The 25,792-nt window shown below is 42.1% G+C and overlaps 1 protein-coding gene across 4 annotated transcripts in view; it reads right to left on the bottom strand.

The window, feature by feature from the left end:
* Nucleotides 1-25,792, bottom strand: part of APP (amyloid beta precursor protein) — a 145,782-nt gene that overhangs the window by 82,451 nt on the left and 37,539 nt on the right. For all 4 annotated transcript variants that reach the window (XM_081908000.1, XM_081908002.1, XM_081907999.1 and 1 more), the window contains exon 2: nt 19,912-20,079. In XM_081908000.1, coding sequence (XP_081764126.1) covers nt 19,912-20,079 — 168 coding nt within the window. The remainder of the gene's footprint in view (nt 1-19,911; nt 20,080-25,792) is intronic.

Below are 25,792 nucleotides of genomic sequence, written 5' to 3'. Positions count from 1 at the left end.
GGGGGAAAATGTTTCCCCTGATTTTGTGCACAAAATAAACAGGTTTTGTTAGAAGGAAGATTACCGGGAACAATAATTAAAAAAAAAAAAAAGAATTTCTTACCAAAAATTTGAAGAATGTTTGTAAGATACAACTAGTGAAAAATACAGCATGCCAGCTGCTGACAGAAGTGAATTATGGAGCCTGAATTTGCTTCTTTGTAGTGTTCCAAGCACAATTCAAGTGGCTCTATTAATCTGTGAAGCCCTAAATTGCTTGGTCTCCACACACCTTCCATGTACTTAATTTCTGAAATGGGAAATGCCCAATTCTATTTTTTCAGCATATGCTTTATTACAGTTCCTTCTCCTATTACTCATTTTCCATACACAACAATGTATCATCAATCACACAGACACACCTACTTTAAGATGCAGTAAAATATAAGCATTCTGCCATTTTTATTTGCACGGCTTGGGGAGGAGGGGGTTACCCAAGATCTCATAAAGAACCAGCGTTGTTTGCTTAAATGTATTTTCCACTCTGTATACATATAGCTGACTTTGGCTATTAGAATTAAATTTCCCTCCTCCCATGTCACCTTTTACCATTGACTGATGTAGAAAAACAAAACAAAGACAGGCTCCATGTTGCAGATTGAACAAAACAGATGAAGGGAATATATTCCATTTCCCTGTAAATCACAGGTCTACCTGCTGTATGCTATTGGAGTAGCCTTTTCCCACCATCCACTGAATGAACATTTATGGGATGGAAAGCAGATTCTAATTCTAATCCAAACTTCTTGCGTAGCATGGAAATAGAAAATCTATGGCACAGATTCACAGGGTAAATCATTCAATATATTATAACTAAGGCAGGGTTAAACTCCCCACAGAAGAAGTAGTTGTTGTTTTTAATGTGTGCCTATGTGTGTGTTTGCCATACACTCCACAACTCTAAAATCTAGCTTGGGTAGCTAGTCAAGCAAGTCAATTATTCCACAGCAGCAGGATCATTTTTTGTATATTCCAGATACAACTCATCTCCCAGATGTTGAAGCAGCTGTTGTGATTTCGAAAAAAATAAAATTCTCTCTGAGGTGCAATCTCTTAAGAGCAGCATAGGGGATGCATTTTCCTACAGCAGACAGTAAAGTGCTTGAAAGATTACTACTCCGTTAAGAAATCCCTGTAGACTACTGATGCACTGCTTGGTTCTAGCATTCACCATTTAAACTAGCATGAATCAGAAGTCTGTATGATGTAATATTTCTGAAACACATGATGTCATGGCAGCACTTAAAAAAAAATCCTGTTCACAAATAGTAAGGCCCATCATGAGAAGGTTTAGCTGCCAGTTTAAAAAGCTGTGTAATAATACTAAGGAAACAAGAGTGCATATTCCAGAAGATCTTAAACCTAGGTGAGAGAAGGCTGTGAGCACACAGACTCCCTCCATCTTGCATGAAAATTCCCCTGCTATCCTGAATTCCTAACCATGGTTATGCTGGCACCAGTATTAAAGACAACAGATGAGAGGCAGGTAGAAGCCACATGCATGAGGAGGAGGAAATGGGATATGACCCTGAGGCTCATTTCCTCCAACACAAATAATTCTAAATTAATGAATTAAAATAGAACCTGAGTCAAGATGACCATAACTGGCAAAATCAGAGGTCAACACGACTGGAAGTAAACCTTACCTATGTCACCTACAGTATATAATCTTTGCTTTGTGCTGGCAAGCAAGATTATTCCTGCATCTTACATGGGTCATTTGATGCAGCTACACCAGGGATGGGGAACAGGACCTCCTACCTGTCAATCCCCTAACATTGCAATGACACCCATGCTGAGGAACAGCCAGAAGCAATTTAATGCTCCCAACCGGTCCTTGGCAGACGAGTTGCCACCTGCCCCACACTCGATGTCACACAGGTGGGCATGGTTTGGGGGGAATGGCCTCATGGTTGGAATTAGGACCTAATTAGGAAGTAGGTTCTCCATGCCTGAGTTACATATGACTATATAGAAGGCTCTCTTTGCATGTATTGAAAAGTGGCAGTTCAATGAATAAAGGTCTCTTCCAGCCAGCCAGCCAGCCGGCTTTGAGGTTCTTAGCACAACAGCATCTCCTACAGAAAGCAACTGAACATTCTACTCCATCATGTCTATCTTGTGAGTTTGGAACAGGCTTAATTTTCTGCCTGTACTACCTTCTTGTCTTATTACGTGACCAAAGTATTTGATCAAGGTCATTTTAAAAAACAATCTTTTCTTTATTAACTTAACATTTTTGGCCCACACAGTTTCCCATCACCTGATGCATACTGAGATCATACTGTCCTGCCATCTCTGTAGGCACAACCATCTTATTTCACTCAATTAAAGCAAGTGAAGACAGTGCTTCCTCATCTTCCATCTTGACTTAAGCACATTTAACATATACCCCTTATTTAGTGCTGAAAGTCCACCCCTCATCTAGCTTAAAATGGCTGTATGATGGGTTCTTCACTATGTATTACAACAATGCCACCCACAAATATCCTTGGCAGACACACGAGCTATCCAAGCAACAAAAGGGATCAGTGTGGTAAGCAACACTGTTTAACAGAAGTGGAATGACAGCGTCACAACAGAGATATTGTTCTCATGAGTCACCACATCACAGCCATAACATGTTGAATATGAATGGGGCTGAGCGATACTAGGTTTTCAACATCGCGGTATATCACCAGCCAAACAGTTTGGCAATATCCTGCGATGTTGAAAAGAGCGGCATTGGCCCCAGCCTGTGAGGCCCTGGGTGAGACTGCTTCAGCTCTCATCGCACAGGAGCTGAGGTGTTTTCACCCCAGTGCCTTGCAGGTTCACCCTCTAGCTGAACTAGCCCTCCACTCCCCAAGATGGAGGCAGCCCTGTGACGGAGCCTGACAGGCTCTGTTTGCAAGGCTCCTTTCGCCAGCAAGGTATGAGGGTGGACAAGCGGCCTCCTTTTCTTGGGAGAAAGAGGCCGCTTGCTCTCCCTCGCATGCCCAAAGATGGAGGTAGCACCGTGACGGAACCTGACAGGTTCCGGAGTCAGGGCTCCCTTCACCTTCACTGGCACAGCCCTCTCAGCCAGGGAGCACAAAGACCACCACCCCGCCCCCGCAAGACTCTCCCCGCTGAGCCTCCTGCTCCCCAGCTGAGGGAGCCCCAATCCTTCTCCTGCTTGCATGCTGTCAGGAGGATTGGGGCTTCTCAGCTGGGGAGCATGAAGCCCTCCTCTCAGCTGAGGGAGCCCGGATCCAGATCCTGCTCCGAAGGAAGCGGGAGAAGGATTGGAGCTTTCTCAGCCAAGAGCGGTTACAACTGAACGGAGCCCCCACCCTGCCGCTGGCTCATGTGAGCTGGTGGAGGGTTGGGGAGCTCCATAAAACTGCTTGGCTGAGACGAGCCAAGCACTTTAAAGAAAAGGAGAGAGGAAAAAGCTGTATCGGCACCTGGCTGACGCAGCTTGACTCTCCCTCTGCATGAGGGGCAGACAGCAATGGCGGTTTCACTCAGCAGTATATCGCTGGTGAAAATGCAGTGGCTCTGAGTCCCTCTGCCCCCAGCTGCAGTTTGTTTTTCCCTCACTGCACTGGGGGGACTCAGGAGCTGTGGCAGTTTCACTAGCAATATACCGCTGAATGAAATCACCATTGCGGTCTGCCCCTCATACCAGTCCTGGGTGATATACCAATACATCCCCCAGGCCTAAATACGAATGGCGATCATAGCTTCATGGATAATTTTTGAGGGGCCACATGTCAGCGGTGAGCAGGCCAAAGCTACTCAACCTCACCTCCATTCAACCTCATACACCCATGCCACTTTCACATATATAACCACACACACTGGCATGGCCTTTAAAAAACTCTGTGTTCTTTCAGGATGTTCTTAGTCCCTTATGCATTTTATTCCTAGTTTCCCCCACCTCAAACTCGGGCCTTTTCTCCTGGGAAAGAGTGATAAAAATGGTAGTGGAGATTCATAAATATAGAATTGCTACAAGCAAGCAGTTTTTGCAATAACAGCAGTCACCACTGCTTGAATTCTGAAAATTCAACATCTTCCCTCTCGTATTTCTAAGTCTCTGCCAATGAAGGCTTTGTTAAAAGAACAGTAAATGGAAATAAAACAACCAAACACAAATTCGTAACATCTCAAGGTTTTCGTGGAGCAGACTTATGATTCCTACATATCTGTAATTTGGATTACTGGTGCTTTTTATTGCCCCAATAAATTGGCTGGTAAGTGCAGCTGCAAAGAGGCGGCTTTTTTCAGACACTTCCCAAATGTTAAGAAAATTGCTCATGAAAACATCATCCAGGGCACTTCTTCAAAGACACTCAGATTGGAGAAACTTCAACCAGAGCTTGAAGGGAAAGTTCTCTACAGACAGAAAGGCTTGTAGTTAAAAAGGAGAAAACCACAAGCTCTATTCTAGTATTCAAATCTCCTCACATGTAAACACAAAGGAGAAGCAAGGCTGTGCGGCCAAACCCCACCCCCTCCAACAGGGCCCTCCAGGAAGGTGACAGTGACTGTCTGAAGGAGAGAGCCTCCTCTTCTGGAGGCTTCTTACACAATTAAGAAGACTGCATGGTTAGGGTCCTGTACTTTTTAAGTCAAAGAAATGAGATGCATTTCATGGGCCTGAAGTTTCTTTATATGAGTTCTAGGGACAAATATATGCAAACTCCTGATCATATACACCAGAACATCAGCTTAAACTGGACCCTGAGGCTACACCCAGAGACAGCCTTCAGCAATTTCCAGGGCTGCACTTCAGCTAGCCTGCTTTATCATCTCTACACTGGTTCACACCAATATTTCTCCTTTCAGAAGTGTGTCTATTGCGATACTGTGAGGAAATGAGACTTTTGGCGGTCTGAGAACTCAAATAAGCAGGAGTAAGACAGCAAATACCTTGTTCTGATTGTCTTTACCTTGCAGGTTTTCCTCAGAGTGCAACACAAAGATCACAAATTCTGCCTTGTTTAAGAGATGGCCACACACAGGCATTTCCAAGCCTGAGCTCCCTCTCTATGAAAGGTTCCAAAGTCCCAGCTTTGTTTTGTCACTTCCTTCTTAATTTAGAGATTCCATGAGCCCCCTTCATATGCAAATCACTTGAAAGGGGCATCACACAATTACTGGGAAAGCCTCTGTGATGCATCTGCATTGAGAATGCCAGCAGAACATTTCCCCTCCCAGTAATTGCATGAAGGGAGCTATAGTCACTTGGCACTCCCTAGTATTCCAGTAGGACAGCACAGAAGTGGGTCCAAATCTATTACGGCTTTATAGAAACCACTAGTGAATTGAAAGAAAGATAAGCACAGCAGAATTGCAAATTATAAGGATGTTGGCAGCTAATCTATCTAACCATAAGTGCTTCTCACTGGAGGAATTTTAACAGGTACCCCAAATGCTCTCAGCAAATCCTCGCCCACATGGGTATTGCACAAGCCCAGTGTTGACCCTTATCACTGAAACTAGCTTACGTGGCTTTAACAGTAAGTATTGAAAGTGGAAAGGATTTTACTCTAGGTGGTGGTTGGAAGCCAATCTAAAAAGGGCTTATGTAATGAAGAAAGGCTCAAGAGCAGGGGTCAGCAACCTTTTTTAGCCATGGGCTGGTCCACTGTCCCTCAGACCATGTAGTGGGCCGGACTATTTTTTTGGGGGGGGGAGGGAATGAACAAATTCCTATGCCCCACAAATAACCCAGAGATGCATTTTAAATATAAGCACACATTCTACTCAAACACCAGGCAGGCCCCACAAATAACCTAAAGATGCATTTTAAATAAAAGGACACATTCTTCTCATGTAAAAACACGCTGATTCCCAGACCGTCCGTGGGCCAGACTGAGAAGGCGATTGGGCCGCATCCGGTTGCCTACCCCTGCTCAAGAGTCAACCACATTGCCTATGGCCCAACTCAAGTGGGAGTGATACTCTGGGTAGAGTCAAAGATCTTCAAAACCTCTCCCCTTCACTGTACCAGTAACTTTACTAGGCACCTGAGCCCCTCACTCTGAGGCCTGATGTCTACCTCCATCAGAATGGGAGTAACAGAATGGATTGTAAAACATCAGCATAAAGTAAATGGGGTAGAGTGTGAGTTCTCAGAAAAGCTAGCAGAATAAGGGATGGTCGCTCACAGAGCCTGTACCCAACAAGTCAGTTGATACTGTTTTGATTTAAACCAGCAAACTTTTTAAAAAGACGTGGAAGAGTGATAAAAACTGGCATCCTTCACCTGCAGTCTGAAGGGGTATGGAGCATGCTGTCAACTCAGGATTCTAACATTTCATTTTGTTGCAAGAAAGCGGGGTGTTCTTTTTTCCCTTTCCCCCCAAAGCACCTCAGCCACTGTGAAATTTGCTTGTTTTGCCTCACAAAATGAATTGTTAAACTGCAAAATAAGAGGAGAGTCCTCGAGTTTTGAAACTAAGATGGAGGTCATAAAAATAAGTAAATTAAGCTCTCAAGGTGCCAGTTTTCTATTTCTAATTTAAAGTGGTGGGAATCCTCAGTGCTCCTATGAATTTAAAAGTCACTTCAATCAATTGTTTATTATACAGTCACAGACCAGTTTAAAAAGAACAAAGAATAATAACACAATAATTAAAACATACACACCTAAAATAAAACATAATGCAAATAATAAAAACAAAAAACACAAACTGCAATTAAAATGAGTGTTATAAGCGGCTTTTGCACACATCTATGAAAGGTCCGATTAACCTTGTCTGCAGCCTCAACCATCCTGAGTGAGAACCTCTCTGGTTTTGAAAAGCATTTTCACTTTGCTAAGGTCTTTTTGGGCCACAGAAAAGGAAAGAAAGTAAAACCTGGATGACTGCTAGAAACATCTGTATGTTACAATGTAAGACAGCTTCAGCTGTTTAAATTCTTTGAATTTTGTTGCACGAAAGGTTTCATGAGATTAAAAAATGATTAAAACACAATATTTTTGGAGGCAGGGAGAGGAATTATTAGAAACAAAGTTTCCATGAAAAAAAATCCTAACAAAAATGCATTTTAACCTACTATTTCCATTTTAAAAGGTTACATCAGATTGCCTCCTTGCCTCCTATGTAGACTGCTTCTCTCCCCTCCCCATGTCCTATTTCTCAGGCCTTCATGAGAAAACCACAACCGCTATCTGCTATGTAAAGATTCTCCAACAATATCAGAGGGCCTTATTACATATCACTTCACTTGTACTTGCCCATCGTAATTTAATAAAGTCAACCTTCTATTATAAACAGCAAAATATTCTTACAAAAAAAATGCTGATTGACATTTTCCCCCGACGGTCTTCCTGACGAACACATTTTTTTAAAAAAACCATCCTTTTATGTCTTCTTCCATCAAAGCTTAGCAATTAGTTTATGTATCAATCCACACATTGTCTAAACGAAGAATTCCTGAACTAGTTTCAGTGCAGAAATGGCCTCTAGATACTGTTGGGTAATGTATTTTTTACTAGGTCCAATAGCAGAACTAGCCTACTTTGAACAAATGTTGCATAATGACAAGAGAAAGCACAGAGTATAAAGAACCCTTCTGTTCTATTTTGTTTCAATGACTAGCCTCCTAATTTCTTCTGACAGGGCATAGAAATAAGGCTTTGTGCAAGTCTACAACAGAAAGGCAGTTTTGAGTTTCTCAACTTAATCAAATACCGGTAGCACAGATCTTGGGAAACAAAGGTTCCCATAAGGCATTTCAACCTAAGTGACATTAGGTCATCACAATCACAGTTTATAATAAAATAAAATCCCTGTTTACTTAGGGAACAGTCAATGGGATTGGGCTGGCTAAAAGACTCGAACTTTTGGCTTGGCAAATCCCAAAAGCTTTATTGATAAAATCAGCTCTAACAACAGGATACATAGTTCAATGGTTCATGTAGACCGCTAGGAAACATGGCTAGCCATAAGCACAGATGTTGTCCTAACCACAGTTCGAAATTAGAAGGGTGCCAGGCGCACTTTGCACCTAAAGATTCTCCATTTGCGAGCACCTCCAAAAGTCTGGGCGCCATTTTTGGCGCCCTACTGACACTCAAGGATTACAGAAATCTGTGTGCTTTGAAGTTTAGGTTAAGGATAGACAATATGTTAAGGAGTTTAACAATACAGAGTAGTGTTTTGAAAACTGGTATGGTACCAATATTTTTATTAAACATGCAAATTAAACATGCATTAACAATTTCTGCTAAAAATGTGATATTAACAATGTGTCAATTAAGAAGAGGAGTTTGGATTTGATATCCCATTTTATCACTACCCAAAGGAGTCTCAAAGCGGCTAACATTCTCCTTTCCCTTCCTCCCCCACAACAAACACTCTGTGAGGTGAGTGCGGCTGAGAGACTTCAAAGAAGTATGACTAGCCCAAGGTTACCTAGCAGCTGCATGTGGAGGAGCGGAGACGTGAACCCGGTTCCCCAGATTACGAGACTACTGCTCTTAACCACCACACCACACTGGCTCTCTTATCTGAATTGCTTATCAAAATGATAGTATTAGTTCATGCTTATCAAAATAATAAATAAAAAGTGTTGCCACACACCCCCAGTGGTGACTAGACATTCTGTTTTGGCTCCCACAACCCATGTCCCACAAGCCATTTGGCTCCTGGCTTTTCTATCCCAGTTTCTAACACTGACTCACAACATTTGACATGCTCCCATCCCCCCGCTCTGCTTTTAAAGAATGGGGTGAAACCAAGCAGGTGTGCAGTTCTTGTCCCAAGTGGGAAGTCAGTGCTTGCAAGTGAGCACTCCTATGGAAAGGAGGGCATGTCCTTGTGATGGAACCAAAACCCAACCCTCTGACTCCTGCTCCAACAAAGACTCAGTCAACTCCCATCAACTGGACAGCTGCCTCTATGACCAAGATCTTCATTCTCTGGAGGTGGAGAAGAGACTGACTGAACGAATTCTGAGTAACAACAGGCACTCGCCATGTTACAACAGCTGCAACACAGTGCCGGGCTGGGTGCAAGGTGTTGTGGCACAGCAGCTTCCTGGCTCCCAAAAGCACCTGCGCCATACCATGCTGGATAAGCATGCTGGGGGAGGAGATACATGGTGGCTAGAGCATGGCAGCGGCATTCTTTCAGTAAAAGGCAAAGCTAAAGGACTCCCGGACGGTTAAGTCCAGTCAAAGGCGACTGGGGCTGTGGCGCTCATCTCGCTTTCAGGTCGAGGGAGCTGGGGTTTGTCCGCAGACAGCTTTCCAGGTCATGTGGCCAGCATGAATAAACAGCCTCTAGCACAACGGAACAACGTGCTGAGTAACAGAGCACACAGAAACACTGTTTACCTTCCCGCCCTTCCAGTTGGGAACTGTAGTTCAGCAACACCTGGCAGGTCAAAAATTCAAAAATGTTTCTCTCTCTCTCTCTCTCTCTCTCTCTCCCTTTCCCCTTCACTGATACATCAGCACAAAGCAAGAATGTAAGCAAGTTTTAATGTTGCTTTTAAATTACATTTAGTAATTTAGTATAAACACAAGGAATCATAAACTGCTTTTGATCCCTGAATTTAAACAATCATGAAGAACAATTGTATGTTTTGAACTTTTAAAAAAAAATATTCATCTGCTAATCTAAAACCTAGACTGTTTTCTACTCTATCACTAAAAGAAGAAAGGAGCAACAAAGACTTTAAATGGAAATGAAATCAAGGTACCCAACAGATTCAAAACTTGCCATGCTTTTTGTGGGTTTTTTGCAAGCACAGTCTTGGAATCAGCTCTGTGAAATGTATAAAGTTTTATTGATACAGGCATTTTCTAACTTGAGATTGCCTCAGCCACTTGATAGCATGATAACTTCCTTAGACCTTTACGGAAATTCTCTCTCTCTCTCTCTCTCTCTCTCTCAGCTTCTCTCTCTTGCTAGTCTGGAACACAGCTGTTCAATTAATCAGTCTGTTTATTTGAGGATGCCAACCCTCAAAAAGCAGGAAAATTGGGATCTTTTCCTTCTAACTACATATGCAATTTTACTTTAAACTCCTCGTAAGCACCATCATATGTACCGCTTTCTATTAATATGTTAACCATATGAACATTTTCTCACTTTCTTGTTTTCATAAAAATAAACTGCTCATCTAATAATGGGGGGGGGGAAGGAAAATTATTTACAAGAAACAAATAACCTTCCATTTTCCCCTTCACTTTTACTTCCTAATACACTTTAGGCATTTACTAAGTCTTAACACCCTGTTTCCCTATCAGAATTTGATTAGCCCACGGCTGACTCTGCACATAATGTTAAACCGTAGTTTAATATTATGTGCACAGTTTTTAAGCACACGTGTTCCCCCTCTCCCCTATATATATCTGAGCTCAGACTAACGATGGCTAAAGTGAACTATAGTTCTTCATGGTAGGAGTGGCTAACCTTTTCCTTATACAGGGACACACTGATCCATGGTCAACCTTCATGTCTAAGTGGGTGTGGCCATTATTTATTTATTTTTAAAAGAAATAAGGAGAACATTTTTAAGGCTTGGGTGGAATTGTCACAAAACATCTTGTGGCATCACAACCTATTGGGCAAACAGGAAACGGCCAAATACAAAATTATTTGAAAAACAGTAATATGGTGGTAGTTTTGAAGGCCACAATCTCTCTGTGTGTAACAGGATGTGTATGAAAATAGTCAGCTGGGGGGAACGACACATTTTTTGAAAAGGAAAAAAATTGGGCCATACCTGGTTAAAAGAAGTAAGTCAGCATCAGAAACCATGGTATGAAGTTAGCCTGTTTCCCTAAACCACAGTTCGCAAACAAATAACACTTCTTAACAAACAGATCGTATTAATTACTTAAACTAATTAATTGCATTGTAAATTGTAGATTTTATTTGAAATACCATACATAAATAAAAACATTGTAATATCTAAAACTATTATACTGGGATGTTGATTTATCTCTTGCTGAGAAGAGGAAACCTATCTCAGGAATATGGAATCTGCAGCCTCCAGATATTATTGGATTACAATTCCCATCATCCCTGCCCATTGGCCATACTGGCTGGGGCTCATGGAAGTTCAGCAACATATGTATGACTGCAGGTTTCCCATCTATGTCCTATTCCTGGAGAGGGAGAAAAGTTAAAATGCATGTTGCACCTTCTATCAGTGAAAACAATTTCTTTAAAATAATAAAGATCACTAGGGTCTATAGGTGCAAGATGCTGACTACCACCTCAGCAGTGAAGACTCCCTTGAAATACCTAGAGGGGATGGATGAAATTCAATAGGGACCCATAACTGAGTCGTGTGCCAGTGGTTCCTCACTTCCGCTGTAATGCCTGATACAACAGCTTAAAATGGACATGTTTACCAATATAATCCATGTATTCAAATATATATGCTTGTATATATAATTTTCATGCAGTTTCACATACTTACTTTCTCTCCTACTTTTTCTCTACATTTCTGCTACCTTTACATTTCCCCCAGATATTTATTGAAATCTATACATTATGTCCTTTGTGTGAATAGACATATTCTGTGTAGTATTCAAGATGTACAGTCGGGTTAAGTACTTAATTCGTTCCGGAGGTCTGTTCTTAATCTGAAACTGTTCTTAACCTGAAGCACCACTTTAGCTAATGGGGCCTCCTGCTGCCACTGCGCCGCTGCTGCACGATTTCTGTTCTCATCCTGAAGCAAAGTTCTTAACCCGAGGTACTATTTCTGGGTTAGCGGAGTCTGTAACCTGAAGCATATGTAACCCGAGGAAACACTGTATTTAGCCTAAAAACAAACAAACCTCAAAGCACATACTATTGATATATCAAGTTAGAAGTTAGTGTAGTTAAAATATCCCTCTCCTAAATGACATATTTGGTAGATCTTCATCTAAATAGAGAACAGTCACTTGATAATTCAACAGCTGTTCCAAAATTACCATTTTATACAATGACCTACTTTATGTCAACGTTCCTCTCTGGGCCTTGTGTGAACTGTCACAACTGCACAAGCCTGGAAGCTCTTTTTATAATCATCATCATCATCATCATCTAATTAATGTATGCATTCCTGGTTTTACTACAGAAGTTGCCAAAGGCAATTCACTAATCTAAGAAGTTGGATTCAGTTTAAAGTATCACCTAGGCAACAGAAACATCTGTGATTTCCACTGCTTCTGAAACCGACTTTAGGGTCTAACATCAAAAAATATGAACCTTCAAGATGCAGCAACACTCAGACTTTGAAATGGTGATCCAAATAATTAAAAAATGCATCGATAAATTCAAAACCAAGGCTGTATTCTGCATTTGTCTTCGATTGCAAATAACCTAACATGAATTGCACAGAGTCATCCAGCCTGGCATGAGAAAATCATAGGCAAAGTGGGCCAAAACAGCAGGGGAGCTGTCCAGCCAAAGAACGCAACAAAAGAGGATGGGCATAAAAAGATGTTGCACCAGCAGCCACTAAGCAGGAACTGAATGGTTTTACAGTCGGACCTACTAACCCACACCCTTCCAAGGGCATAACTTGGTCATGATCCAGAACATCTATTAGCTCTTATCTCTTCCGTGTTGCCAAATGGACTGTCTCTCTATTAGTGGAGCAGGAGAGCTGAAAATTTATTTCACATCTGGCAACCAATGTGCCCCTTTGGTTTCAGATAGTACACAGGTAGATAAGTCTAAAAAGCCTGGCACACACATTTTTGCAGTCCTCTAGTGGCTATGCTGGCTCATTTATGAGAAGTAATGTAGTGTTAACTCTGGAAGTGTATACTTGATTCTGACCAAACTAAGCCTCCTAGGACTGGATTTGATCCTGGGCCCATAATTGTCTCTGGTTCTGGTGTAGGATGGTGAAGTGTCCAGAGTTGTGTAGAAGTTGGTGGATAATACATCCCCTAATTCTGCAACCTCCCACCAAAAGGGAGACTCTGCCTTCTAGAGTTGCAACCTCAGGCTATCCCTCAGGGTTTGACAACTCCCTCTGGTCCCAATCTCTGCTAAGGCCAGTGCTGGGGGTTAAACATATCTGAGTCACAATATTTGGGTTCAACCACACACATCTGTATGGGACCCAGCATGTGACCAGACCCTGATCCATATAAGACATATTCACACGTGTCCTGTCCTTCCTTGAAGAGCTCAGGATGGTGTGAATGATTCCTTGTTTTGTTTTAATTCACACAATCCTGTGAGATAGATTAATAATAATTTTATTATTTATACCCTGTCCGTCTGGCTGGGTTTCCCCACCCACACTGGGTGGCTTACAATACACATAAAAACAAAGTAAACATAGATTGAGAAATAGTAACTGGCCCAAGGTCACCCCGAGAGTTTCACTGCTGAGTGGCAATTTGAATTCATATTTTTCTAGCACTCCAGCCACTGCATTATACTGGTTCCCAGGCCATCCCTGATCTTCTCCTAACTGTTCACCTCGCCTTGAGTTCTTGTTCTGTGCTGCCCAGTCAGCATTTCCTGCCACTTCTGATTTTGTCACTTTGACTGGGCTACTTACCCAGTTCCCAACTCCTATTTGCAACCACCTCTGACTTAGTATACAACTTTCTCTGGATCTCCTCCAACAATCCATCCAAACCCAGTCCCGTTCATGTAGAGACTCGCTCTTACAGTTCCCTTGTACTGATCTGTCTAAGGCAAAGCATTAACACGGGACATGCAAGACTGCTTCAACAACTCTTAGGATCCATTGCAAGAAACTGCAGGCTGTGCAGTCAGACAGAACGGCCTGAGGGCAAACAGTCACTGTGGACAATCACTTAATCCATGAGCTGTCATTTTACCACAACCTCTCAAAATCTCAAGTTGTGTTTTAATCCAAACTGTGAAGAGTCTGGAATCCCTGAAGCAATTAAGTGTTGCTGTCATATTCGTTAACAGTTTGCTCGGAGTCCCGGTCTTGATGGGAAATATGTTGACGTTCATGGTTAACATCAACTTGACATTCTGTCTTAATTTCAGCTCTTAAACACTGCTCAAAGATTTCTAAACACATGTACCGCATTAAGAATGTGCATTTGGAATCACACATTCTGACAACTGACCTCTAAAGTATAAACCCATTTATAAGCTCATTTATCTTAGGCATGCCGGAGGTAGCTCTTTGGATTCTGACCCACATTTTGGAGAAGTAATGGTTTAGAGAGTAACTGGTTTAATCTCAATGAGCCAGGAGGAAGAAATAAGTTTTAAGATTATACAGTATTAAGGTTCTTTAATTTACAGGGCAGCAGCTGAAATGCTTTAAGCATCTATGCACTGATGCAACTTGATTACTAATATCAGAAAAGTGGTGATATAAGTCACTACCCTTCTACATGTTTTGCTTCCTTAACAGAACAGGATGCCTCAGGGTGCACAAGCTATAACGATTACATATTCCAATCAACTAAACATCACAACGGAGTATTCCAGGGTTCAGACAGTGCTTTATTAACCCACAATGTGTGTTGGAAAGTCCTAAACTATGGTTTCACTGTATACAAATGAGTCTCAAGCTAACAAGCTTCCAACTAGACAAAATTATATATATATATATATATATATATATATATATATATATATATATATATATATATTTCACTTTACTCGAGTGTGTTACTGCCTAGCTGCTTCTATATTCACCAACTTCTATATTCATCACAAGAAGTTATGTCCTGCTAAGGCTGAGAAAGACCTCTGTCTGAAATTCCAGTCAGTAGACAGTACAGAGCTAGCAATGGTCTGGCTCAGTATAAAGGGAAGTGTTCCTAGCAGCACAAATAAATACAGAATGCGTTCATATGAGCACGATACAATCAGCTTGGAGCATGACTTATTCTCAGCTGGGTTGTTGATGAATAAGCACAGCAAGACCAATTGTATAGATCACACACCTAAGGAAGGGAAATTACTTTCTTTAGTAATGTAGGCATTCTAAGGATTTGTCAAGACCCTGATTCCACAGCCCTTAATTTGCTATAATCAATTCCAATTCTGTGGCTTCACTTTGCTTAGAAGTATGGCAAGTTTCAGGTGTGAGGTTGAAATGCTCTTCCACTGGATTCTCCATGCATTTGTACTGTACTCTGCCTAGTGCTGGGAAACGCTGCTATGCCTTGCATTGCTTGATTTTTTGACCTCACCTAATGCATATGTACATATGTGTAATACATTTTCTCCTTCTCACAATGCTCAGGGCATTTATATGCCTCTAATTGCTTTAAATGTGAAATGCGTTATGGCAAATGAAAGCTTAGGCCATCAGTGCTTTGTTAGTCTTCAAGCACTCCAAAACACTCTGCTGCAATTGCTGCAACAGACTATGTGGCTACCCCCTGGTATATTTCACCCTACCCCCCCCCCCCGAACTTAATCAGAGGTACTTCTGAGCAAGTCTGTCCACTTTTATTGGGCGATGTCTAACTAAGCTATACTCAGAGCAGACCGATTTCAGTGGGTTTACTCTAAGTACAATATCTGCCACAAATTGTTTATAGCTGATGGACATCTACCATACAGTGGTACCTCTGGTTACGTACTTAATTCATTCCGGAGGTCTGTTCTTAACCTGAAACTGTTCTTAACCTGAAGCACCACTTTAGCTATTGGTGCCTCCTGCTGCTGCGCCGCTGCCACACGATTTCTGTCCTCATCCTGAAGCAAAGTTCTTAACCCGAGGTATTATTTCTGGGTTAGTGGAGTCTGTAACCTGAAGCGTATGTAACCCGAGGTACCACTGTATATTGGTTCGTCTGTCCATCTGCTTGTTCTCTATACTGTTTGGGGATCAGAAAAGTAGCATATACCTTTCTTGCTGCTAGTGCACATGAACCTACCCTACAGGAAACAAACCTGTCTACAAAGGCCAGCAATCATCTAATTAAAAAATTGTCTGACTGACCTAGAAAATTCAGAAATGGCAAAAAAAAATCTATACCCAAGCGACTTACAAAAATACAGAATATAGAGCATAATGTCTTCAATCTGTTCTGATCTGCACACAGAGAGATGGTAAAAAAAACAGTACCAGCCAAGAATTTCATGTTTGGAGACAGAGGCCACAATCCTGTGCCCATTCTGCTAAGCGTACACTCTACTAAACTTAATGATGCTTACTTTTTAGTAAACACACCTAAGATTCCATTGTTACTTGGTCTATTAACAGCACAATCCTAACCATACCTATTCAGAAGCAAATTCTATGGATTTCAATGCTGTTAACTCCTAGCAGGGTTAGAATTGCAGTTTGGGGTATGCGGAGCTGTACATACTGAGGTCCCCAGAGCCATATGAGTCGATCTTCTCCAACAACATTTGTGTGGGCAAGGTATAGACACTCTGAAAACAATCACTACCTGCCTGTCTGGCCAATCTTTCATTTATATTAGCAGCAGCCATCCGTGTCATAGAAAGGAGATGAAACGTGGTGGGAAAGTATTGTGACTGAGGTGAGGAGGGATGATTTTGTTTGTTAATACAAAGTTGGGGGCGGGAGATACATTTTATGCCTACAGTTACTCATCTGCTTTGACGCTATCACGCTCCCTGCTAACAGGAAATTTGAAAACTTGCACAAATGTCCCCATCTCTGATCTGCAGCACAGTCCTGCTAGCTAGATAATAATTGGCAGAATGAAAAGGACAAAACTGGGACAGGATATAACATTCCTCCCTCCCTCCCGCTACTTTCCAGAATACAAAGCATATATGATGTGCGTCAAGCAATGAACAAGACGACATAGGTTGCCTTAATGTTCCTGTTAGTTGGTATCAGTGTGTGTGTGTGTGTGTGTGTGTGTGTGTGTTTTATGTTGTCATTTAGGCTCCAGGCTTCCTATTCTTCTCAGCAGAAGCACCCATCAGTTCCCATGTTCAATCAGCTGTCTCCAATTACATACAAAATAAACAGCAAAGAATACGCCATGTGCTGTGTTTCAGTAAATGGCGCTGTGGGGGAAAAACCGGAGCCTCCTGGAAGGTCAGTGGTTCGAATCCCCGCAATGGAGTGAGCTCCTCTTGCTCTGTCCCAGCTCCTGCCAACCTAGCAGTTCGAAAGCACGCCAGTGCAAGTACCATATATACTCGAGTATAAGCCGACTTTTCCAGCACATTTTTAATGCTGAAAAAGCCCCCCTCGGCTTATACTCAAGTGAGGGTCCTTTTGGGCTGCTCCTTCCTCCTCCACCTTTGCCGCTGTTCTTCCTCCACCACTGCCGCCACCAGCCTCTGGTGTGGTGAACCGGCTTATACTCGAGTCAATAAGTTTTCCCAGTTTTCTGTGGTAAAATGAGGTGCCTCGGCTTATATTCGGGTCAGCTTATACTCGAGTATATACTCAGATAAATAGGCCGCGGGAAGGTAAACGGCATTTCCGTGCGCTCTGGCTTCTATCACAGTGTTCCTTTGTGCCAGAAGCGGTTTAGTCATGCTGGCCATATGACCTGGAAAGGTTTCTGTGGACAAACACCGGCTCCCTCAGCCTGAAAGCAAGATGAGCGCCACACCCCATAATAGCCTTTGGCTGGACTTAACCGTCTAGGGGTCCTTTACCTTTTACCTTTACTTCAAATGTAGTTTTACTTTTTAGGGGACTATGCACAGGGGCAGAGCCCTCCCCTCAATCACTGCAGCTGGTCCAGAAGCTGCTTATGGTGCAGGATGGAGCATGTTGTCGTACACATCTGTCACATCTCTTAAATGAGCTGCATGAGCTACCGGTGCGCTTCCAGGCCAGGCTTAAAGTTCTTAAACAGATTTACAAAAGCCTTAAATCAAGGACGTGGAGCCTCAGACCCAGGGGCAGCAGCAGGGCTAGGGGAGGAGTAAATGCTTGACTTAGTATTGTGTGCAAACAGGTCACTGGCTTTGTGATTCTTAAATGAAAAACAATTATTATTATTATTATTATATATATATATATATATAAAATATAATATAAATAATTTAAATATATTCCGTAATCTAGGACTTCATTTTAAACGTATTTATGATTTTCACACCTTTAGACTACAGAAACATATGAGCAAGGCACAAATTAAGACATAGTTGCCTGTTCCCTCTGCAGCAGGCATAGGGAATCTGTGGCTATCCAAATGATGTTGAGCTACAGTGCCAACCATTTTTATGTATAAAAATACTTATAAACCAAAAATTAATTTTAAAAAGTATGTAACATATATTCGACAAAAACTATTTTCTTCTTCTTTAACTGTCTGCAAAGGGGTTGCTGAGAGTTGGTAGCAGACCCTAGTCCCCTCCCAAAGGTACAATTCCCAGAGTATACTAACAACCAATCCCTCTTCACAGGGAACTTGGGGAACTGTAGTTGTGAATGGAATAGGAGGCCTCTAACAACTCAGCACCTTTATCTAACTACAGCTCTGAGAATTAGGCTGGGGGGGGGGGGAGCCATGACTATTTGAAGAGGTTTCTTAGTGCCTTAAAGGTCTAGTGTGAATGTGGCTCTCTGGGATGTAAAAACTGGTATAGCTACTATCCATTTCTTAGCATCAGAAATTCTCGCAACATTGTTCATAATTCATTGTTTGGCTGCTGTAGACAAATTGCCCACCACATTGCCATTCACTCCTGCTGAGAATTGCCTGTAGCTGAATTTAGGAGATGTACCTTTCTTACTTAAGCCTACGTTAAGAATGCATGATTCCAGTTCCCCATGGACAGAAGCAGCAAAGACCAGAAAAAGAAGTGGATTTCCTAGGGCTTTCTAATCATTTCTGCCACAAACCTATCTGACACATATACACACTATGCTTTTGCACTGTGCCAACTAAATGTATTGCTACTGCCATGAATTTGAAACCTTAGTTTTTTTGTGTTGTACTCATACGGCTATAAGGCCACAATGTGGTTAAAACTGAGAAGTCTTGGGGGATGATGCTTGTGGATTTCATTAAAGCCCCTCTTACCTATCATCTCATAACTTGAGCATGGTTTTTGCCTTTCCCCCCTTGTGCTCACTTCTGCCCATTCAAAGGAAAGCATCAGATGATTGGTTATGTTACCATAATGAGGTTCTCAACCTCATTGGTTTCTTACCATTACTTTTAAGAAAGGTTCTGTTTAGAAGTCTGCAAGCTTTTTACACAATTTCATAAACATAGAAAAGAAACAACAACAACAACAACACAGGGCATGAAGGAGGTTGGCTGTGCAGTACAAAAAAAGATGAGGCTTAAAACAGTGACTTGGGGGGAAATCACTCATTTCCAAAATTCAATTACAAACCAAAATGGCTATTAATACTTATACTTGGAAATCACAGACAGTCCTTTGTATGAAAACTAACTGTCAAAGTGACTAAATCCATCCTTTGTTGCTTCACTGCCACAACCAAATTATCAACCACCTGGGCTCTAACAGGATACAGAATTACAGAATTGGAGAGTTGGAACCAGGGACCCTGAGGGAAATCTAGTCCAACCCCCTGCAATGCAGGAATATATGGATGATAAACCATTATTTTTCTTGGCCTGCTTTGCAAGGCGAACATGCTGTAGAAAACCAACACAAAGCTCTTTGTAAGGGAGAAAGCAACAAACTAGGACTTGACACTGTGTCCTGTTATGACATGAGGAGCAACTTATGAACTAGGGTCTTGATTAAACAAGCACCCTCCTTATCCTGAGGAGAGCTGTGCAAACTATTAGCCTGAACAGACTGAATGCCTTTTGTTAGCTTCAGGCAGAACTCACTGGCCACAACTTGAAAGCTAGAGAAATGTTCATTAAATTGAACAAAAGGACAAGACAATCCAGAGGATTGGGAGGGGGGAGAGTAGATGACAGAAGATTCCACTTTGAAGCTGAAAGATTTGCATTCTTGGTGGTTGTTAAAAACTATTTATGTTCAGGCAGAAACTTACATGCTGGCAGTACTGCAAAATCCCTTCTTTTGTCGCAATGCAGCTCTTGGTTCCAGAAGGGTCAGATTCCCATTTTCCGTTCTGAACATTCATATGCATATTCAGCTTGCCACAGAACATGGCCACTTGGGGCTCCGCCAACAGGCCAGCATTTCCATCAGTAGGCACCTAGAACAGAAAAGGCAGACAGTATTACTTCATTATTGAAACCACAACAAGAGTTTGGATTTGGATTTGATATCCCGCCTTTCACTCCCTTTAAGGAGTCTCAAAGCGGCTAACATTCTCCTTTCCCTTCCTCCCCCACAACAAAAACTCTGTGAGGTGAGTGGGGCTGAGAGACTTCAAAGAAGTGTGACTGGCCCAAGGTCACCCAGCAGCTGCATGTGGAGGAGCAGAGACGCAAACCCGGTTCCTCAGATTACGAGACTACCGCTCTTAACCACTACACCACACTGGCTCTCAACAACCTAAAGTAAAAAACCTCTCTCTGTGTGTGCGTGCATGTGCACAGACATGCACACGTAAGAGCACCTGCAAAAGTTCAAAAAGCGTAAAACAAATCATCACTTCACACATTAAGGCTGGCAAAACATGCATTTCAGATTTACTCAGCTTGGCTACAGCTGTTGTCAATAGGCCTTTTGTGACATGGCAACTAGAGAAAGCATGGATCTGGCTGTGAACCCACCCACTCATATGCATATGGCAGTCACCCAGAGATTTCAGAAGGCAAACAGCTGACTCTGGTGTCATAGGGAGAAACACAGAAGGAGCACCTGGGAAGGCGCCATCAGTATCTTAGCAGTTACAATACTATAGGGAAGGGCCGCATCTATAGCCAGTTGTTTCCTGGCCAAAAGACAGTATTACTCCTCTCCAAAAGCCATTTGTCATGCTGGCTGACACTGACTAAAAAGCTTACCTGTGCCATCACATAGCAATGGGAGATGCCCCCTCTTTTTTTACCGGGAACTCCCAAATGCACATATAGTTTTTTTCAGATACAGCAGCTAATGTTTTGGCCTGCACTTTGAAACCAAAGTGTAGGTAGAATACGCTGAATATGCAAAAGCATCTTGGAAGCCTAGGAGCTTAGTGACCTTGAAATGTACTCCTAGCAGAATTTGTGCTCATTATTCAGGGTTGGAAAGGAAAAACTCACAGGCTTCCAGCATCTGAACACATCTGAATTTTTCTCAAATGCAGTGCAATACATGTTCTACAACCTTCATATATTTGGAAGGCAAGAGCCATAGCTCAGTGGTAGAACATTTGCTTTGGGAATCAAAGGTTTTTCCATCCCCAGCATCTCCAGGTTGGGGCTGAGGATGTCCTGTATCAGAAGCCCAGGAAAGTCACTTCCAGTCAGTGAAGATAATACTGAGCTAGATGGAGCAAACTCATCTGACTCGGCATAAAGTCACTGCTGCTGTTTCTATGAACTACACAATTCCAAGGCAAAGAATGCACCTTGCATGTAGAAGGTCTCAAGTTCAGTTCCTGGTATCTCCAATTAAAAATCTCAGGTAGCAGGAAAGAAGTTCTTTCTTATACAGTGGTGCCCCGCAAGACGAACGCCTCGCAAGACGGAAAACTCGCTAGACGAAAGGGTTTTCCGTTTTGGAGGCGCTTCGCAAAACGAATTTCCCTATGGGGTTGCTTCGCAAGACGAAAAAATCTTGCGAGTTCCCGCGGGTTTTTTCCGCTTTCCCCCCCTTTTCCTAAGCCGCTTAACAGCTGATCGCTAGAAGCCGCTAGACCGCTGTAGCGCTAATCCGCTAAGCTGTCAATGGGCTTGCTTCGCAAGACGGAAAAACCACTAGACGAAGAGAATCGTGGAACGGATTCTTTTCGTCTTGCGAGGCACCACTGTACTTTGGGTGCACCACTGACAGCAAAGAGTGAAAAACAGAATACAGGCCCAGGTATACCACTGCACAACTTCAAGTACAGCTGTTTGCACAGCTATTCTCACATGTGAGCAGTTACAATCACAACAGCATTCCTCCTTCAGAAGTCAGGAAGGAATAAAAATGCTTCAAAGTCCATGAAAATCTGATGGGATCAGTTTGGGATGTGAACAGGAAACATGTGCTTCCAACTTTCCATAGTCGCAATTTTTTACACACTTGACCTATGCTGTGTCTGTACATGAGAAGACTTACTTATGCTTATGCAATAGGCCTTGACCTCCTTCTCCCCTCTTCTTCCAGCATACCTTCACACCTTCAAAATCACCCACCCACCCCAGCTCCTCTGCAGAGACTCTGAAGGTGTGCAAGAAGGGGAGAGCAGCAAGGTCAAGTTAGTTCACCCACTAGTTATAACTTTTAACACTCACTTTGCTAGGACAGGCTTACATATTATCTGATGGTACAGATCGCTTTATTTACATTTTCATCTCTAAAAAATACATTCATTCCACCTAACCCCATGTTTCCATATATCTTACACTTTTTTGAATGAATCAGTTCAGGTGGCTCAGACAACATTTACTCAGATTATTAAAACTTGTCACATATTCAAAGGATCTTAGAATGCAGCATCTGCTTTCAGGTGCCTTAAAAGGAGCTGCCATCTGACACAAAGGCTTTTGGTAACTTAATATTAATCCTCTTCAAAAATCAAATTAGCCTCAAGATGCTTAGTGAGCAACAATAAAGCCATGTAACAGTAGACTCATTTGCTTGAAGTGACAGCATCAGCAGATACGTGAAACCACAATGATTCTGACTGCAACTGGCATAAATACAATGGAAACATGTGTTATACATCAGTATGTCAAAGAATATCCATTTCCAGGAGAAAGCGAGGATGTCTCATGGAGGATGCTCCATGTAACTTTAGAGAAAACATCTGAATATGTTACAAGACTAAAAGAATAGTCACGCGAATGAGTTTAGCATATAAAGGCAAAAACATGCAGCATCCTGGGCAACTTAGGACAGTTTTCCCAGTCAAGGGCTGGATGGAACAACTATCATATCATAATCCAAAATACACATACTCAAAACCGCATTAGGTTTTCAACAGCCTTGCCAATTTTTAATCAAGGGGATGGTGAAAAGATTGCACTCAGAAATATGCTACCATAAGGAAAGAATAAAATTTGGAGGTCTCTTATAAACCAAGAGAATGCCTACTAAATAAGCACACATCACGGTAAACCACAAGCAACAGTGTACCCATAAACACACAGTGTACAATAAACACATATGCACCACAAACTCAGCTCTATTTATATCACACTCAGCACAACTTGGATGTGACATGCATGTGAGAAAACTGTTCTAGTTTATTTTGTCAGTTCATCAGAAGGGATGACATTTGGGAGTCCTTTGAAGGTAGTAACCAATGTATTTTCTTCAACATCACACAGAAATGCTGAATGACAATGTGCTGCCTGATGCCCTAAATTCATTAGAACAGAAATGTTACACTGACATCTGCTACCAACAGCTGTAAATATAGGAAATTCATTAGCTGCCTGTCCAATACACAAGAGCCGTATAAGAAAACACATCAACTGTGGAAGTTATACATCTATATTAATCATGATTATGATCTAAACTTTTCTTACTGTTTAAAGTGTCCCTTAATTGCATCCACAACTCCAAATGACAAGAAACATTAAACTGTCTTCAACAAATAAGTAATGTGGAATACTAAATATGCTGAAGGCTTAATTAGCAAACGCCTGTCAACTCCAGTGCTATGAAGAAGTCTCAGTGTGCTCATGACTTGTCTTAATAATTCAATAAACCAGGGAGTGGAAAGAAAATATGATATTGCCATGATTATGGACGATGGACTATTTAATAACTAAGTCAATGACTAAATCTTTAGTGGCTAATAGCCCAATTTACTCAGAAGTAAATTGAGATTTGCTGCTGGGGGAACATGCATAAAAGTGCAGCATAACTGTACAATGCTTTACATGTCTACTCAGTAGTAACTGCCACTGAATTCAATAGTATTTATTCCAAGTGGTATACGACTGCCGTCTAAATAATCTAAGTACTGATTTTCTCATATGGATTCCACTTAGCTTCTCCCCCAGAACGAAGAGGAGCAACAAACCAAGATTCCTGACTCAGCCTGACATCTGAACTGGACATCATGGGTTATTGCCCTCCAAACAAACCACAATGCAAAGCCAAGGTTTATTGTTGGCTTCCCAATCTTGGGTTAGCTTGGAGTGAAACTAACCACAAGGCACAGTTAGACAGAATGCTAAGCCAGGGATTGTTGCTCTCACTAGAGAAGGAAAGCTGGAGAGATCTCAACATTTGCAGGGAAGCATTAACAATGGTTTACCATGATGTGTGCAATCAAAACTGTCTACCCAACCTCCTTCCTCTGCTCTTGTGCTGATTATCCCAAAAAAGTTACTGTATATAAATTAGATGAACATGGGAGCTAAAGAGAGCTGTTCTAATTTATGACTAAGAGTAAGATATGCATATAGATATGGATAGAGATAAGGGACGCGGGTGGCGCTATGGTCTAAACCACTGAGCCTAGGGCTTGCCAATCAGAAGGTCGGCGGTTCGAATCTCCGCAACGGGGTGAGCTCCCGTTGCTCGGTCCCTGCTCCTGCCAACCTAGCAGTTCGAAAACACGTCAAAGTGCAAGTAGATAAATAGGTACCACTCTGGTGATATTTCAGGAGCTTGTTCACTCATAGGACAGAGGATGGCCCGGTGGAAAAACTCACCTTCCCATATTGTTAGTCTCACCCTTACTGTGCAAAGTTGCTAAAAGTTAATCATTCCAACACAGGCTGTAGACATTCACCTCTAATGAAAGTTTATACAGACTCAGATCTTATTTATTTAGCGGAGAATCAATTTGCACTCTGCCTGCTGCATACAATATGCAGCATTACCTTAAACAGGATTAATCATGGATCACTTAATATAGCCCTATTAAATTTAACAGGACTACCACAGTGTTGAGCGGTCACCTGGCCATTGAGAATTAAAGAAGCGGAAAAGCAAAGAACCTTTGGGAAAAGTTAGTCAAGGTGAAACATTTTACTCCTGAAAACCCTAAAACACTTGATGTCCAAATGCTGACAGCAATGTAAAAGGAAAGGAATCCTTGAAAAGGTCAGCTGATTCTTGAAACAGGGATAGGAGGTACTACTTCTGAGTTTTCCCCAAAGCACCAAATGAGGCGCTTAAGAAGCTCCATTGGTTACCATTATGGGTGATTTAGGTTATATTTAAAATGTGGTTTTCAGATAACTAAACATTTCTGTGGGGTGTCCTCTCCTCTCTCCGACAATTCAAATCTGTCACCCCAAAACACTCCAAGCTTGGAAACCTGTGTCTTACCTGAATATCAGTTAAAAGGGTCACTAGACAAACACAGCATATAGCAGTCACAGAAACATAGAAAGCCCCCTTATACAAAGGCAGACCACCAGTTTACACACTGACTAGCAGCTATTCTCCAGGGTTTGAGACCAGAGTTCTCTCCCAGCCCTACCTGGAGATGTTAGGGATTGACCCTGTGACCTTATGAATCATCCTACTTACCACTTTGTTTGCACCTAGTTCATTCTGGATCCCAGTGTCCCCAAAATAAGAGTTCTGAAGCAAAGTTCCTCAGAAGAACATCTATGACCTTCCACATGTTGCTGGATTACACCTTCCATAATCCCCCGCCACTCATCATGCTGTTTGGTGCTGATGGAAGCTGGAGTCCAACAGCATCTGAAGGGTCACAGGTTCCCCCTTCCCTGCAGTAGGTACCTGAAGCTTTCTCATGCGGTCAACCTGTCTTCTGATACTGAGCATGGCCATGCCCTCCACTTTCAAGCACCCACAGAGAGATGCAAATGGGTGATTACTTCCTCCCTGTGTGGCAACCC

This window comes from Podarcis melisellensis, assembly GCF_964234715.1.
Source record: "Podarcis melisellensis genome assembly, chromosome: 4".
Taxonomy (NCBI): Eukaryota; Metazoa; Chordata; class Lepidosauria; order Squamata; family Lacertidae; genus Podarcis; species Podarcis melisellensis.
The sequence above is the reverse complement of the archived record's forward strand: the minus strand, read 5'-3'. Positions and strand labels throughout refer to the sequence as shown.